Source organism: Cebidichthys violaceus, unplaced genomic scaffold (assembly GCF_023349555.1).
Source record: "Cebidichthys violaceus isolate CVI_PGR_0920_01 unplaced genomic scaffold, fCebVio1.0.p SCAF_11, whole genome shotgun sequence".
In the NCBI taxonomy this organism is placed as follows: Eukaryota; Metazoa; Chordata; class Actinopteri; order Perciformes; family Stichaeidae; genus Cebidichthys; species Cebidichthys violaceus.
The window spans coordinates 233,675-252,041 of NW_027176274.1; the positions used below are offsets into that span (position 1 = coordinate 233,675).

At 41.5% G+C, this 18,367-nt stretch overlaps 2 protein-coding genes across 2 annotated transcripts in view; both read left to right on the forward strand.

Moving 5' to 3' along the window:
* gtdc1 (glycosyltransferase-like domain containing 1) overlaps nt 1–8,097 on the forward strand; it is a 39,353-nt gene extending 31,256 nt beyond the window's left edge. The window contains exons 8-11 of the mRNA XM_068736067.1: nt 1,213–1,354; nt 6,924–6,994; nt 7,155–7,246; nt 7,675–8,097. Coding sequence (XP_068592168.1) covers nt 1,213–1,354; nt 6,924–6,994; nt 7,155–7,246; nt 7,675–7,749 — 380 coding nt within the window. The 3' untranslated portion in view covers nt 7,750–8,097. The remainder of the gene's footprint in view (nt 1–1,212; nt 1,355–6,923; nt 6,995–7,154; nt 7,247–7,674) is intronic.
* A 4,267-nt stretch (nt 8,098–12,364) lies between these two features.
* LOC137889703 (axoneme-associated protein mst101(2)-like) lies at nt 12,365–13,118 on the forward strand. Its single transcript, XM_068733692.1, has 2 exons — nt 12,365–12,780; nt 12,842–13,118. Exons 1-2 carry the CDS (start codon nt 12,365–12,367, stop codon nt 13,116–13,118), a joined length of 693 nt encoding a protein of 230 aa, XP_068589793.1.
* The last annotated feature ends 5,249 nt before the right edge of the window (nt 13,119–18,367 follow it).

Genomic DNA, 18,367 nt, shown 5'->3' on the forward strand with positions numbered 1-18,367 from the left:
ATGCTGCTCACTCAATAATATGATAATAACAATAATAATAATATGATAATAACTAATGATAATAATAATATTAATTATAATATAATATAACAATAATAATAACAATAATAATAATATGATAATATTATTAATAATAATACTAATGATAATAACAATAATAATAACAATTATATCATAACATAATAATACTAATAATAATAACAATAATATAATAATGATAATAATAATAATATAATATTATTATTATTTCAGCTATAGGACTTCCTCTCTCACCACCTCCCCAGGCTGGATGGGACTTCACACACACACACACACACACACACACACACACACACACACACACACACACACACAGATTGTGCGCGAGGTTTGCGCTTCATGACAGAAAATCAATCTCCATGCAGTTCAACTCTTTATTTATTCCCTCTATTTCTTTTAAACTTTTAACAATGTGCCAGTCCAATCAGAATTATGTCACTCAGGATGACACTATATTTATAATTAAAACGTGGTTTAGTTAGTGGGGTTCAAAATCACTGTTACTGAATACAAGTTCCTATCTTACGGTCTTAGGACGTCCCGGGGAACATTCCACACCTTTACAGCCGTCCCTTCCTCCTCACAGACCGACTCCACCAATACAGAACATGATAAACTAAGCCTAAACTAACCCTAACACCACCGATGAACATGAGCTTCATGTTGAGCTTCATGTTGAGATCATGGTGAGCTCATGGTCAGCCTCCCCATGGAGTCCTCCTGGCTGGCTCACCAAATGTTGGTGTTTTTTTTGTCGTTGATGAGCAGCTTCTTTGACTTTATGACTTCATGTTAAAACTCAATCCCTAATAGCTCAATACTAGACTCCCTGTCTCAGTGAAGAGCATATGATTGATTTCACACAAATGTATTTCAAGACACAAATACATTTTTCTCCCACAATAACAATAATAATAACAACTTTTAGGTTCTCTTCTGTGTGCACTTCTGTAGAGCTGTTTCATAGTTTATGAGGAAACAAGTCTTTATGCTAAGCTAACTGATGTTATAGGCTAAGCTAACAGATGTTATATGCTAAGCTAAATGACGCTATATGCTAAGCTAACAGACAAGAAATGCAAAGCTAACTGATGTTATTCAGTCAGAGTTTCTTAATAAACATGTTTTTTATAAAGCAGAGGCTCTCTTCTTCTTCTGTGGTCTTTTCTCCAGACATCTTCTCAGAGGCCAGACCTCAGTTGGACCCTCACATCCAGAACTGGGGTTTCCTGTCCAGAGACCAGTACCTGCAGGTTCTTCTTCAGGCCGACGTGGTCGTCTCCACCGCACGACACGAGTTCTTCGGGGTCGCTATGTGAGTCTGAGGGACGCTGTCTCTTTAAGACCAGACAGTCACATGTGGATCATGATCACATGTGGATCACATGTGGATCAGTTATCATTTAACAGTAAAAGACCTTTGTTCATTTATTCTGTTTTAATGAAGTTTCAACTAAAAAAAACAGCACGTTTACATTAAACTGTTAAAAAAACTTTACTGAAGAAAAAAGACCTTAAAATCAACTCATTTTAATTTGGAAGAAAACTAAAACATGTTCTTTAATATCAGTATTAATCTGTTAATCTTTACCTGTAATACATAATATAATAAATATTCATCTTTACCTGTAATATATTATATAACAATATTAATCTGTTAATCTTTACCTGTAATACATAATATAATAATAGTAATCTTTACCTGTAATCTATAATATAATTATATTAATCTTTACCTGTAATACATAATATAATTGTATTAATCTTTACCTATAATACATAATATAATAATATTATTATTTACCTGTAATATATAATATAATATTAATATATTAATCTTTACCTGTAATACATAGTATAATAATATTAATCTACACATGTAATACATAATATAATATTATTAATCTTTACCTGTAATACATAATATAATATTAACCTTTACCTGTAATATATAATATTATTAATATTTACCTGTAATATAATATTAATCTGTTAATCTTTACCTGTAATACATAATATAATACTATTAATCTTTACCTGTAATATATAATATAATCATATGAATATATTAATCTTTACCTGTAATACATAATATAATAATATTAATCTTACCTGTAATATATAATATAATAATATTAATATATTCATCTTTACCTGTAATACATAATATAATATTAATATTTACCTGTAATATATAATATGATAATATTAATATATTAATCTTTACCTGTAATACATAATATAATAATATTAATCTATACCTGTAATACATAATATGATAATATTAATATATGAATCTATACCTGTAATATATAATATAATAATAATCTTTACCTGTAATATATAATATAATATTAATCTTTACCTGTAATAAATAATGTAATAATATGAATCTGTTAATCTATATCTGTAATACATAATATAATAATAATATATTCATCTTTACCTGTAATATATAACACAATAATATTAATATATAAATTTTTACCTGTAATATATAATATAATAAGTTGTTCAGACTGCACCAGGTCACCAGATGGTCAGTGTCCCACTCTCTGGTAGAGATGAGTCCAATGAGGGTGGTGTCATCCGTGAACTTCAGGAGCTTGACGGACTGGTTCTGTTTTTAAAAAGCCTGTTGACGTCTCTCTCCAGAATAGGGAGGGGGGGTGGTACAGAGGCATGGGCCCCTGCTGAGCTGGGGGAGGGGGGCCTGGGGTGTGGGGGGGGGCACTTAATATATTAATCTTTACCTGTAATACATAATATAATAATATACTTAATTACAGCTCAGTGTTCTCACCTCAGCTTGAATAAACTTTATTGAACCAGCAGTCTCTTCACATCAAGGTCTCTGTGGACCTGCAGAGACCTGTAGAGACCTGCAGGTGTGGACTCTGTGAACCAGACTTCAGTCACACTTCAGTCACCTGAACTCTGCAGCAGCTGCAGGCCGATCGGCCAATCAGACGCTCCGCTCTCTGAAGCTTGGCCAATCAAACGTCTCTGTGAGTGTGGGCCTGCAGCGCTGATCTGTGATCTGCTCCTGATTCATGTTTGTGCTTCAGTATTTATAATGAATTCAGTCTGAAGGAGTAGAAATACATAGAATACTTCTACAAATACTAGTACATAGAATACTTCTACAAATACTAGTAGAAATACATAGAATACTTCTACTAATACTTCGTAGAAATACATAAAATACTTCTATCAATACTAGTAGAAATACATAGAATACTTCTACAAATACTAGTAGAATTACATAGAATACTTCTACAAGGTCAAGCTCTTAGGTGCCTCAAGGGGCGGTAACCCTCGAACACCGTGGTGGACACCGGTGGTCAGGGAAGCCGTCCGACTGAAGAAAGAGGCCTTCCGGGATATGTTATCCCGGAGGACTCCTGAGGCAGTTGCAAGGTACCGACAGACCCGAAGGGCTACAGCCACTGCCGTGAAGGAGGCAAAGCAGCGGGTGTGGGAGGAGTTCGGAGTGGCCATGGAAAAGGACTTTCGGTCGGCACCAAGGTGTTTCTGGAAAACCATCCGGAACCTCAGGAGGGGAAAACGGGGAAACATCCAAGCTGTATACAGTAAGGATGGGACTCTGTTGACTTCAACTGTGAGGGTAATCGGGCGGTGGAAGGAGCACTTTGAGGAACTCCTGAATCCGACTAATACGCCCTCTATTGTAGAGGCAGAGCTGGAGGCTGATGGGGGAGCATCATCAATTTCCCTGGTGGAAGTCACTGAGGTAGTCAAACAACTCCACAGTGGCAAAGCCCCAGGGATTGATGAGATCCATCCAGAAATGCTGAAGGCACTGGGTGTGGAGGGGCTGTCTTGAATGACACGTCTCTTTAACATTGTGTGGAGGTCTGGGACGGTGCCTAGGGAGTGGCAGACCGGGGTGGTGGTTCCCCTGTTCAAAAAAGGGGACCAGAGGGTGTGTGCCAATTACCGCGGTATCACACTACTCAGCCTCGCTGGTAAAGTCTACTCCAAGGTGCTGGAAAGGAGGGTTCGGCCGATAGTCGAACCTCGGATTGAAGAGGAACAATGCGGATTCTGTCCTGGTCTGTCCAGGAAACCGGTGGATTGCCCACTCCGGGTAGGGAATGAGTCCTTACCCCAAGTGAAGGAGTTCAAGTACCTCGGGGTCTTGTTCGCGAGTGAGGGAACAATGGAACGTGAGATTGTCCGGAAAATCGGAGCAGCTGGGGCGGTATTGCAGTGGCTCTACCGCACCGTTGTGACGAAAAGAGAGCCGAGCCGCAAGGCAGAGCTCTCTATCTACCGGGCAATCTTCGTTCCTACCCTCACCTATGGTCATGTAGACTGGGTCGTGACCGAAAGAATTAGATCACGGGTACAAGCGGCCGAAATGGGTTTCCTCAGGAGGGTAGCTGGCGTCTCCCTTAGAGATAGGGTGAGAAGTTCGGTCATCCGTGAGGGACTCAGAGTAGAGACGTTGCTTCTTTGCGTGGAAAGGAGCCAGTTGAGGTGGTTTGGGCATCTGGTAAGGATGCCACCTGGGCGCCTCCCTAGGGAGGTGTTCCAGGCACGACCGGCTGGGAGGAGACCCCGAGGGAGGCCCAGGACCAGGTGGAGGGACTATATCTCCAAACTGGCCTGGGAGCGCCTCGGGATCCCCCAGTCAGAGCTGGCTGATGTGGCTCGGGAAAGGGAAGTTTGGGGTCCCCTGCTGGAGCTGTTGCCCCCGAGACTCGATCCCGGATAAGCAGTTGAAGATGAGATGAGATGAGATGAGATGAGACTTCTACAAATACTAGTAGAATACATATAATACTTCTAATACTAGTAGAAATACATAAAATACTTCTACAAATACTAGTAGAAATACATAGAATACTTCTACAAATACTAGTAGAAATACATAGAATACTTCTACAAATACTAGTAGAATACATAGAAGACTTCTACCAATACTATATAGTAGAATACATAGAATAATTCTAAAAATACTCGTAGAAATACATACAATACTTCTACAAATACTAGTAGAAATACATACAATACTTCTACAAATACTATATAATAGAAATACATACAATACTTCTACAAATACTATATAGTAGAAATACATGCAATACTTCTACAAATACTATATAGTAGAAATACATGCAATACTTCAATATTTATAATGTGAAAGAATTCACTCTGAAGGAGTAGAAATACATAGAATACTTTAACAAATACTAATTTAAATAAATAAATAAAATAAGAATATTTAAATTATAAAAAAAGATAAATAAAATAGAATATTTAAGTTATGAAAAAAAAGATAAATAAAATTAAAATATTTAAATTGTAAAAGAAAAGATAAATAAAATAGAATATTTAAATTATAAAAGAAAAGATAAATAAAATAACAATATTTAAATTATAAAAGAAAAGATCAATAAAACAGAATATTTAAATTATTAAAGAAAAGATAAATAAAATAAGAATATTTAAATTATGAAAGAAAAGATAAATAAAATAACAATATTTAAATTAGAAAAGGCCTCAATTTTAAAATGTTCTAAAAGATGAAATACTAAAACAAGTTGAAGTGGTTCAAATGATGTGGATGTTAGCATTGTAAGGCGAGGTTGTTTAAATGCTAGTGGAGTGTGTGTTTGTGTGTGAGTACACATGTTAGCATGCTATGCTAGCAGCAGTCTGACAGAAGAAGGGTGGAGGAACAGAAGGAGCACATGTTAGCATGCTATGCTAGCAGCAGTCTGACAGAAGAAGGGTGGAGGAACACAAGGAGCACATGTTAGCATTGTATGCTAGCAGCAATCTGAGCATTCAGGTACTTCATTAGAATAAAGAGAGTTTTATAATGAGAGATCTCACACTGTGATAACGAAGTCAGGAGCTAATTATGTTAGCGAGGAGAGGACGTGTTGTCCCTGAGGAGGAAGTGATGTTTGTGTTTGATCCAGAACCAGGAGGGACACCCCCCACCCCCCACCCCCTCGGGCTATATACCAGGAGGGACCCCCCCCCCCCCCCCAGTCTGAAGGGTCACACTTTAAAAGGTTCAATATTTACATGGATTTCTGTGAGCGCTCAGATCTTTTTATACGACCACAAACTCTATTTGTACATATTAATATTATTATAAATGACATTTTATTATCATTCCTGTGCTCATCATTTATTTAGATAAACAGAAACATAATCCATCTTCTCTCTGTTAAAGGCTCCGTGGCTAATGTTAGCATAGTAACAGGCTAACATGCTAATGTTTTTAATATGAACATGCTATCTGTAAACATGCTGAATATTAGCATTGTAGCATATTAACCCTTAAGTTCATTGGGAAGCTAATGTTATTAAGGTCAAACTGCTCAGGTCAACAAAATAAGAGCAGCAGCTCAGGTCAACAAAATAAGAGCCCAGCCGGTCTCCCGTCTGTTCCATCAGAGTAGAAACAGTAGAAGAGAATAGTTTCTCCTCATTATCTCTGGTTAACATCAGCGTCATGGAGCCCTCAGGTCATGATCATCATATCTGAGATTAACATTTACTCACATCACAGAGCTGGACTGACCTCAATAACCCAGATCACACAGATCCAAGACCTGGACCCTCAGACCAGACCACAGGGATCCAGGACCCTCAGACCAGATCACAGGGATCCAGGACCTGGACCCTCAGACCAGATCAGATCTGTTTGAACAGTTTCAGTCAGATCTGTTTCCAACACGAAGACGGAAAGGTCCTCAATTATTCAGAATATTTAAATAACGAGCGTCTGAGGTCACCAGGGTCCAGAAGAAGAGATCTAGTCCCACAGATGATCTGTGGTGTTACTCTGAATTAATAATGATTTCTACATATTGATCCTTTGATATTGTGATGTTTTACAGGCTAGAAGCCGTTCACTGTGGCTGTTATCCTCTGTGTCCGAAGGCCTTAGTGTATCCAGAGATATTCCCAGGTAATAACACCTGTGACCGTGGTTCAATGTAACGTCACGGGTAATGACACCTGTGACCGTGGTTCAGTGATGTTACGGTGAACCTTAGTTCAGTGATGTTGCGGTGAACCTTGGTTCAGTGACGGTGTGACGGTTTCTTCTTCTCTGCTCTCTAATGCAGCAGAGTACCTGTACTCCACACCTGAGCAGCTGTGTAAACGTCTGCAGACGCTCTGCAGGAGGCCCGACGTCGCCCGCAGACACAAAGTCAAGGTAACCCACTGTTTACAACTGGAACTACGTTTACCATGATGCATCAGGGTACTGCTAGAGCCAGGGAAACAGTTAGCTCAGAGTTAGCTACAGTCGGCGTGTAGAAGCCACCGCTGCTAACAATGTAGCTAGCGAGCAGCTAATGTAAAGCACAGTCATAGCGCTTTGCTAACATTTGGTATTTAGTACAGAGGAGGCTGATGGGAACCTTTACCTTCGACATCTTTTAAGATTATAAAGTTACAACATATTAACTGACAATTCACCGAATAATTAACTTCACGTGACCTCCACCGCGTCACAACCCTCCAGGTCCAGTTAGCTCCAGTTAGCAGTAGAAGCTAAGTGTAGCTAACGTCCTGTGTATGTAATGTCCCCCAACATGTTGAAACATAAATATATTAAAGTGGAGCTAATATGTTCTGCAGGTGGACACCTCCTCCTTCTCCTGGATGTCCCTGAAGGAGCGGTTTGAGACTCTCCTGACAGCCGAGTGTCCCTGAACACACCGCCCTGCCTCCATTAGCTCTGGTGGTTCAGGTTCAGGTCTGACTCAGAGTCTGGACCCGACTGTGTTTTATGTGTGTGGTTTGGGTGGAGGAGGTGGGGGGGGGTCTCACAGACTGAGCGGAGGCCAGACGGTGGTTTCTGTCTGCTGCTCCACCTGAGCTGCCAGGACCAGGTCCAGGACCAGGACCAGGACCAGGACCAGCTCCAGGTCTCCACTCAGACCAGAGTGGATCTGCTCCATCACACACTAAGAATATGTTTCATCAGCAAAACCTACAATCTGATAAATGTCTTTTGTCTTTGATCAGATAAAGTATCAATAAAACAGACTTAAACACTGATGACATCATTCAGAAGTAATAACTACGATGTGTTAAAGCAGCAGAAAGACTGAAGTTAAAATGTTTGAGCAGCTGGCCTCAGGTCAATGATTCATCTGCTGCAGCTACAGAGGAACTAACCACTGTGTGTTAATATCTGACCTCAGGCCAGAGGATGGAGCGCTTTAACCACTCTCACTGCAGCGTGTTCGTCAGAGCGCTGATCAGAGAGACAGCAGCACCGCTACTGAGCACGCTCAGAAGGTTCACCTAGACGCTACTGAGCACGCTCAGAAGGTTCACCTAGACGCTACTGAGCACGCTCAGAAGGTTCACCTAGACGCTACTGAGCACGCTCAGAAGGTTCATCTAGACCCTACTGAGCACGCTCAGAAGGTTCACCCAGACGCTACTGAGCACGCTCAGAAGGTTCACCTAGACGCTACTGAGCACGCTCAGAAGGTTCATCTAGACCCTACTGAGCACGCTCAGAAGGTTCACCTAGACGCTACTGAGCACGCTCAGAAGGTTCACCTAGACGCAACTGAGCACGCTCAGAAGGTTCACCTAGACGCAACTGAGCACGCTCAGAAGGTTCACCTAGACGCTACTGAGCACGCTCAGAAGGTTCACCTAGACGCAACTGAGCACGCTCAGAAGGTTCACCTAGACGCAACTGAGCACGCTCAGAAGGTTCACCTAGACCGCCCCCCCTCACCACCTCTGACCCACAGGAAGTAGCATGTAATGTTTAGAAGCAACAGCATGCAGCTATCACATGTTAACACACACACATGTTAACACATACACACACACACACACATGTTAACACACACATGACATAACACACACCAATGAAAAGTCTTTATGAACTCTTCAGTAAAACCTTTATTAGTCTCGTGATGTTCTGGAGCTTTATGATGTCATCGTGAGCTCAGCTGATGTCATTACCGACCTGTGTAGTCTGTACTGAAGCTAACTCTGAAGCTAACTGAACTTTAAAGCTAAGCTAACCAGACTTTGAAGCTAACGCTAAGCTGTAAGACTTTGTGTGTTTTTAGCGTTTTGTCAATTGACCCAGTTCCGTGTGTGTGTGTGTGTGTGTGTGTGTGTGTGGGTGTGGGTGGGTGGGTGTGTTCAGAGCATCACGCACACACACAGTCAGGTGGAACATGTGACCTGTAGATGACATCATCACCCTCACTGGGTCATGTGACACTGAAGAGGAAAGATTTATTAAACATGAACTCTTTGATGCTGTTCTGTTAATGTTATATTGCATATATAATATATCATATATGTAATATATAATGTAAAACATATTCATAATGATACATCTGTAAACATTTAGACAATTTTATTTAAGAATAAATAGAATAAAACTCAAGTCCAAAAAATGATGACTCATCACAATAAAACAAGAGTTCTTTCACTGAGAGTTCATATAAAGTATATATAATATAATATAACATATTTAGTGACTGAGGGAGTCGTGGGTGTTAATGTCTTTAACTCATGAGGTTTCATTTCAGGGTGAAATGTTTCGTTTAGTTTCAGGCTTTTTAGAAGAAAATGGATTATCAACAAAGAACAGAAACGTTAATTTAACGCTTCAGGAGAGACTTCCTGTCGGCTTAGAGAGATGTGATTGGTCCTCAGCATCACACATAGACACATACACACACACACACACACATACACACACACATATACACACACATATACACACACATACAGTATATATACAAGCTTCTGTAGCTGGTAGCTTAGCCCTGCTAACGTTAGTGTAGTGCCCTGTTGTAATGATTGAACTGGTAGCTTAGCCCTGCTAACGTTAGCGTAGTACCCTGTTGTAATGATTGAACTGGTAGCTTAGCCCTGCTAACGTTAGCGTAGTGCCCTGTTGTAATGATTGAACTGGTAGCTTAGCCCTGCTAACGTTAGCGTAGTACCCTGTTGTAATGATTGAACTGGTAGCTTAGCCCTGCTAACGTTAGCGTAGTGCCCTGTTGTAATGATTGAACTGGTAGCTTAGCCCTGCTAACGTTAGCGTAGTACCCTGTTGTAATGATTGAACTGGTAGCTTAGCCCTGCTAACGTTAGCGTAGTGCCCTGTTGTAGTGATTAAACTTGTAGCTTAGCCCTGCTAACGTTAGCGTAGTGCTCTGGTATGTGATGTTAATATTACATTACCTTTTTACCCCCCACAGAGAGATGCTTTGTCACACCTGCCCCCAGCCTTTGATACATTACCGTGAACACTTCCCTGGATGTTTAAATAAATGTGTATTTGATGTATAAATGTAATCAGGACGGTTTAGTACAGAGAGCAGCAGAAATAAAAGAAACCTTCAGCATCAAAGAGCTGCAGACTGTCAGCTGTTCTCCTGGGATTCACTTAAACATGAAAGATCCACTTTTAAAGGAAGGCCGGCCTCAGTTCACCAGCAGAGAGGAGACACCAGAGCATTAAAGCAGCCGTAATTAGCTCCATGTTAGCTTGTTACTGCTGCTAGGCGTTAGCTGCTGCTGTCTGCTACACGTTAGCTGCTGCTCTCTGCTACACGTTAGCTGCTGCTCTCTGCTACGCGTTAGCTGCTGCTCTCTGCTATGCGTTAGCTGCTGCTCTCTGCTATACGTTAGCTGCTACACGTTAGCTGCTGCTGTCTGCTACACGTTAGCTGCTGCTCTCTGCTACACGTTAGCTGCTGCTCTCTGCTACGCGTTAGCTGCTGCTCTCTGCTATGCGTTAGCTGCAGCTCTCTGCTATACGTTAGCTGCTGTTAGCTGCTGCTCTCTTTGCTACACGTTAGCTCCTGTTCTCTGCTACACGTTAGCTGCTGCTCTCTGCTATACGTTAGCTGCTGTTAGCTGCTACACGTTAGCTGCTGCTCTCTGCTATACGTTAGCTGCTGCTCTCTGCTACACGTTAGCTGCTGTTAGCTGCTGCTCTCTTTGCTACACGTTAGCTCCTGTTCTCTGCTACACGTTAGCTGCTGCTCTCTGCTACGCGTTAGCTGCTGCTCTCTGCTATACGTTAGCTGCTGTTAGCTGCTACACGTTAGCTGCTGCTGTCTGCTACACGTTAGCTGCTGCTCTCTGCTACGCGTTAGCTGCTGCTCTCTGCTACGCGTTAGCTGCTGCACTTTGCTACACGTTAGCTGCTGTTAGCTGCTGCTCTTTGCTACACGTTAGCTGCTTTTAGCTGCTGCTCTCTGCTACGCGTTAGCTGCTTTTAGCTGCTGCTCTCTGCTACACGTTAGCTGCTGTTAGCTGCTGCTCTCTGCTAAACGTTAGCTTTATGATGATAATATAAAACTGGTTTTATAATCTTCAGTATCATAGAAGTGAAAAACCATATTACAGTTCATTATGTAATAAATATGCCCCCCCCCCCCCCTTCTTCTTCTTCTTCTTCTCTTGTGAGATTTAGTGAAACACTCTCGACCCACAAAAGCTGGTTTAAGTCGGTCTCGTTCCCATCGTTCCCAGTCTGGCTGCCAAACATCTGATTTAAGGAATAATGAAACAGAGAAAAGGTTTCTTATAATTACTCTTCTTCTTATCTGGACACCAGAGACGGAGACAAGAAAAGAATTTAGAGAGAAGAAGAAGACGAGGAAAATGTTTCTGGATCATTTCAACCTCTTGTTTTTGCTCCAACTTTATATTCCTGATGATGTGGTCACATCGACATATATATATGTACAGTATATATTTATAAAAACACGAGACACATGAGGATCTGTCTAAATCTGAATCTTCTGAATGTGAAGCGTGTTTTCCTGAATGTCAGTGAACGCGTCGCTGTGTAGTAAACGATCCGTTTAGTTTAATGTGTCTCGAGGGTTTTTGTTAATAAGGTCGGCATCAGAACGGATCCGTCACCTCGGAGGACTCTCCTCGTAGACGACTAACGGAGTCTGATGGACGACATCTTGTTCTGCCAGATGTCATCATCACACCGTGAATATTCCTCCAGCTCATTACTGAGCCTCCATCATGACGCTCATCCCCCCCGACACATTATTACGATTAATTATCATCTCTGAGCTCACGAGTCACTTCTCACTGAAGATGTTCAGTGAAGAAGAACTCTTGGAACAGGAAGTGTCTGAAAGAAAAGAACTCTGGGAACAGGAAGTGTCTGAAGGAAAAGAAGTCTAAGAACAGGAAGTGTCTGAAGGAAAAGAAGTCTGAGAACAGGAAGTGTCTGAAGGAAAAGAAGTCTTAGAATACGAAGTGTCTGAAGGAAAAGAAGTCTAAGAACACAAAGTGTCTGAAGGAAATGAACTCTGAGAACAGGAAGTGTCTGAAGGAAAAGAACTCTGGGAACAGGAAGTGTCTGAAGGAAAAGAAGTCTAAGAACAGGAAGTGTCTGAAGGAAATGAACTCTGGGAACAGGAAGTGTTTCAAGGAAAAGAAGTCTAAGAACAGGAAGTGTTTCAAGGAAAAGAAGTCTAAGAACAGGAAGTGTCTGAAGGAAATGAACTCTGAGAACAGGAAGTGTCTGAAGGAAATGAACTCTGAGAACAGGAAGTGTCTGAAAGAAAAGAAGTCTAAGAACAGGAAGTGTCTGAAGGAAAAGAAGTCTAAGAACAGGAAGTGTCTGAAGGAAATGAACTCTGAGAACAGGAAGTGTCTGAAGGAAAAGAACTCTGGGAACAGGAAGTGTCTGAAGGAAGAGAACTCGGAACAGGAAGTGTCTGAAGGAAAAGAAGTCTAAGAACAGGAAGTGTCTGAAGGAAAAGAAGTCTGGGAACAGGAAGTGTCTGAAGGAAAAGAAGTCTGAGAACAGGAAGTGTCTGAAGGAAAAGAAGTCTAAGAACTGGAAGTGTCTGAAGGAAAAGTATTCTAAGAACAGGAAGTGTCTGAAGGAAAAGAACTCTGAGAACAGGAAGTGTCTGAAGGAAAAGAAGTCTGGGAACAGGAAGTGTCTGAAGGAAAAGAAGTCTGGGAACAGGAAGTGTCTGAAGGAAAAGAAGTCCGGGATACAGGAAGTGTCTGAAGGAAAAGAAGTCCGGGATACAGGAAGTGTCTGAAGGAAAAGAACTCTGGGAACAGGAAGTGTCTGAAGGAAAATAAGTCTAAGAACAGGAAGTGTCTGAAGGAAAAGAACTCTGAGAACAGGAAGTGTCTGAAGGAGAAGAAGTGTGGGAACAGGAAGTGCCTGAAGGAAAATAAGTCTGGGAACAGGAAGTGCCTGAAGGAAAATAAGTCTGGGATACAGGAAGTGTCTGAAGGAAAATAAGTCTGGGAACAGGAAGTGCCTGAAGGAAAATAACTCTGAGAACAGGAAGTGTCTGAAGGAAAATAAGTCTGGGAACAGGAAGTGTCTGAAGGAAAATAAGTCTGGGAACAGGAAGTGTCTGAAGGAAAAGAAGTCTAAGAACAGGAAGTGTCTGTAAGAAAATAAGTCTAAGCTATCAAGACTAAGACTGTGTGTTGTGGGTCAGGATTTGGACTCTAGCGTGTCCAGGATTTGGATCAGGACTGTGTCGTGGATCAGGACTTGTAGCGTGTTGTGGATCAGGACTAGGACTGTAGCGTGTCCAGGATTAGGATGGTAGCGTTTCCTGGATCAGGACTGTAGCGTGTCTAGGATCAGGACTATAGCGTTTCCTGGATCAGGACTGTAGCGTGTCATGGATTAGGGCTGTAGCATGTCGTGGATCAAGACTGTAGTATGTCGTGGATCAGGACTGTAGCGTGTCGTGGATCAGGACTATAGCGTTTCCTGGATCAGGACTGTGGCGTGTCGTGGATCAGGGCTGTAGCATGTTGTGGATCAGGACTGTAGTATGTCGTGGATCAGGACTGTAGCGTGTCATGGATTAGGGCTGTAGCGTGTCGTGGATCAGGACTGTAGTATGTTGTGGATCAGGACTGTAGCGTGTCGTGGATCAGGGCTGTAGCGTTTCCTGGATCAGGACTGTAGTGTGTCTAGGATCAGGACTATAGCGTTTCCTGGATCAGGACTGTAGCGTGTCTAGGATCAGGACTATAGCGTTTCCTGGATCAGGACTATAGCGTTTCCTGGATCAGGACTGTAGCGTGTCGTGGATCAGGGCTGTAGCATGTCGTGGATCAGGACTGTAGTTTGTCGTGGATCAGGACTGTAGCGTGTCATGGATTAGGGCTGTAGCGTGTCCAGGATCAGGACTGTAGCGTGTCGTGGATCAGGATCAGGACTCTGCAGCCTGCAGGGCTCCTGATGTGAAGCTGACGTGTGCCGCTGAAGATGATAATTAATTAGCATCTCATTTTCCTGGGCGGGGGGGCATGACGAGACATGGGAGCCCCCCCCCCTCCTCGCCTGGAAGGCTCCGCTAATTGGGTCAGGATCATGGACTCGTTCAGGATCAGGGGACAGATGAGGAGGAGGAGGGTGAAGCTGTGATGAAGAGACAGTTTCTATTTAAATCTGTAAACCGGTTCAGACCAGAAGACCTGCAGCTTATGTTATAATGAAATAAAATGATAAAATAATGATTTAATTCATAATCAATGGTTGAAGAAAAAAATCAGAAGTTCAGGAGGAAACGTTAAAATGATCAGCGCTGCGATTTCCTAGGTTCACCTGACACCTGAATGCGTCTTTACCTTCTGAAGCTGCAGCTCAGTTTGTAGTTTAAAGGCCAGGCTAGCTGTTCCTACTGTTTCCAGTCTTTATGCTAAGCTAAGCTAACAGCTGCTGACAGGAAGAGGCGGATGTGTAAATAAAACATTTATATATATATAAAAATATATATGTATATATATATATATATATATGTATATATATATGTATATATATATATATATATATATATATATATATATATATATATATATATATATATATGGAGAGAGAGAGAGAGAGAGAGAGAGAGAGAGAGACGTGGAGACTGAAATCTGAGACCTGCTGTGGTCTCAGTGAAGGTAGACTTCAGAGAGTCTGGTTCTCCACCACATCGTCACAGAACCATATTGAATGCAGACCCACAGAGACCACAACAAAGACCTTCAGACTTCACAGAGTCGGGACTGAAATAATGACAGGATCATAAAAACTACAGACTGACGTCATGTGGTCATGTGACCTCATCACAGAGCGGAGGAAGAGGAGGAGCTGCTCTTCATCCTCTGAACCACAAGAACCCATTAAGGTTCCACCTGCAGTCCATTTAGACTCAAAGTAAACACACAAATAGTTTTACAGATCTGGACCTCGATAGATACAATACTTTTATTTTTAATAGATGAAATTAATTAATTGTAATATAGAACAGGAAGTATTATTATTTTGTAGTTTCACATTGACTTCCTGTGAGACTGAGAGCTGAACTTTGATGTAGCTCATCGGGTGTAAACGTTGAAGTGTTTAATCACAGTTCTCTGAGCTGTAATCGTCTCTGCGGAGCGTTTTCGTGCTAATTTGAAGTGTAATCTGGTTGATTGACAGAGTGTCGGACCTCAGAATAACTCTGCTTGGATTATTTAAGATTACGTTGTAATTCCTCTTTTAATCTGCGGCGCTTTAAGATTGGAGAGTCGCACTCTGTCATGAAGTGTGGAAAATGTGATGAGCAGTGAAATCCTGCTGCTGTCGAGAAAAACCTCCTCAGATTATCTGGTGAAGAAAAACAATCTGGAGATGAAGACAAGAAATATTACCGAGTTAATTTGTCTCACCTTTTAAAGTGTCCTCACAAAAGAAAAAGAAGAACGAGGAGGAGGAGATGATGATGAAGACGAAGAAGTAGAAGGAGGAGAAGAAGAAACACTTTTTCATTCATTGTTGTGGTTTTTAATGAGGTTCCTTCACAGATCTCAGCTCAGTGGATGGACTCTGGACTCTTTGTGAGAACATGATGCTCACAGTCAAACAATAGAAATCAGATCTGAGCAGCTGAAGAGGTGGCTGATGGGAAACGGAGGAGGATGACAGTGTTTACTCAGCTGCTGTGCTTCGTCCCGTCACCTCCTCACCCTCCCTCTTTGCTGTGGTCTCAGTGGACCAGGTTCAGCTTCTGTGAGTCCTGAACCACCAACACAAACAGAAACGGAGCTGCTGGAGGTCAGCGTGAGACGCCTGCAGACCTGAGATCAGGGCACGGCTTCCCCCACGAACCTCTCAGGTTCAGATGAGCCAATGGAAACGTGTTTCCGTGGAAACACAGAGGACACCTTATATCTGTGTTTTTATCAAACGTGGAACATCCTGTTCAGAACCGAGGATCCATGAGTCATAGAAGTCTCCTCACAGCTTATTAGTTATATTACTACTACCTCACATTAATACTACCTCACATTAATACTAACTCATATTAATACTACCTCACATTAATACTACCTCACATTAATACTACCTCACATTAATACTAACTCATATTAATACTACCTCACATTAATACTAACTCATATTAATACTACCTCACATTAATACTAACTCATATTAATACTACCTCACATTAATACTAACTCATATTAATACTACCTCACATTAATACTAACTCATATTAATACTACCTCACATTAATACTAACTCACATTAATACTAACGCACATTAATACAAACTCACATTAATACTAACTCACATTAATACTAACTCACAGTAATACTACCTCACATTAATACAAACTCACATCTTCAATGTGATCAGCTGGAGCTTAAATTAAGGATTTCTTTAGTTCTGAACGGTCAGAATCTTATAAAAATTGTATTAAACGTCTTGATCAACTCGATTAGTTTTCAGATTCTAGTTCCTCCTGTTCTCTGCTTCTAAACTGACTCAATAAACCAATACAATAAAGATTAATCTGACTCAATAAAACAATTAAATAAATATTAATCTGACTCAATAAAACAATTCAATAAATATTCATCAGATTTTCTGAGCTTTAAATCTTTGTCATTGTTGAGATAATGAAGAGAAGAAGAAGTTTGAATAATTTTTCACGTCTGACTATCTGAGAGTCTGGTTTGAGACCCCCCCCCCCCCCCCCCCCCCGCCCAGTGTTTCTCTCTCATCATTAATTGATTGATTCTCGTGAGCGACAAACAATCTGAAACTGACTCCAGACCAGTGAAACCACCACAACATGATGAAACGGAGCCTCAGGACAGAAAATAATGAGTCCAGTTCAGCGAAGAGCCGCCGACCTGCAAACAGGCTTTTGACTCCGACTGAGTTTCTTCCAGCAGGATCTGAACACACCAGTCTGTCGGGGGGGCGGAGCTTCATCCGGGTCAAGATGTTTGTGAAGTTTGGAACAAAACAGAGTTTCTGTTGTTGTCGTCTGAATAAAGAACCTCCAGGGGCTCAAATGAATGTCCTTTATTTCACTAACGGAGACGAGTGTTTAAAGAACTGAACTGAAGAAGAGGTCTTTACGAGTCCCAGAATTCTGGATCAGATCCATGGAAAACCAACCCGACACAGATAAAATAAGAAATCAGATCAGAAGGTTGGAGCAAGTTTTGGGGATCCAGAGGTTCTGAAGATGACTGAAGGTTGGAGCTGGTTTTGGGGATCCAGAGGTTTTGAAGATGGTTGAAGGTTGGAGCTGGTTTTGGGGATCCAGAGGTTCTGAAGATGACTAAAGGTTGGAGCTGGTTTGGGGGATCCTGAGGTTCTGAAGATGACTGAAGGTTGGAGCAGGTTTTGGGGATCCAGAAGTTCTGAAGATGGTTGAAGGTTGAAGCTGGTTTTGGGGATCCAGAAGTTCTGAAGATGACTAAAGGTTGGAGCTGGTTTGGGGGATCCAGAGGTTCTGAAGATGGTTGAAGGTTGGAGCAGGTTTTGGGGATCCAGAGGTTCTGAAGATGACTGAAGGTTGGAGCTGGTTTTGGGGATCCAGAGGTTCTGAAGATGGTTGAAGGTTGGAGCAGGTTTTGGGGATCCAGAGGTTCTGAAGATGGTTGAAGGTTGGAGCTGGTTTTGGGATCCAGAGGTTCTGAAGATGACTGAAGGTTAGAGCAGGTTCAGTCCATGTTTTCAGGGTTCACAGAGTGCCGTGTGGACAGTCCTGATCCTGCAGGATGTAATCCTCTGACCTGAGCACTTTAATGAAATCCGTCTTAAGCGACCGATGGCTGATTACTTCCTGATGATTTCAGCGGTGAATCAGATCTGCAGCCAAAAACTGGACCAGAGAAAAGATTCTGTGAGATCATTAATAACTGTTTTATTCTAAAATAACTTTGTCTCATCATCAGAACTGATGTTCTTCATTTCTATTGATTCTCTTTTAAACAATGTAAAGTTATATTATGACTGTATTTGTTTCATTCTTTAGAAAAGCTCTC

Coding starts and splice junctions, on each gene's coding strand:
- LOC137889703 (XM_068733692.1), top strand. CDS start 12,365: ATGAACTCTGAGAACAGGAAGTGTCTGAAGGAAAAGAACTCTGGGAAC. Junction 12,781..12,841: donor GAGAACTCGGAACAGGAAGT/GTCTGAAGGAAA, acceptor GTCTGGGAACAG/GAAGTGTCTGAAGGAAAAGA.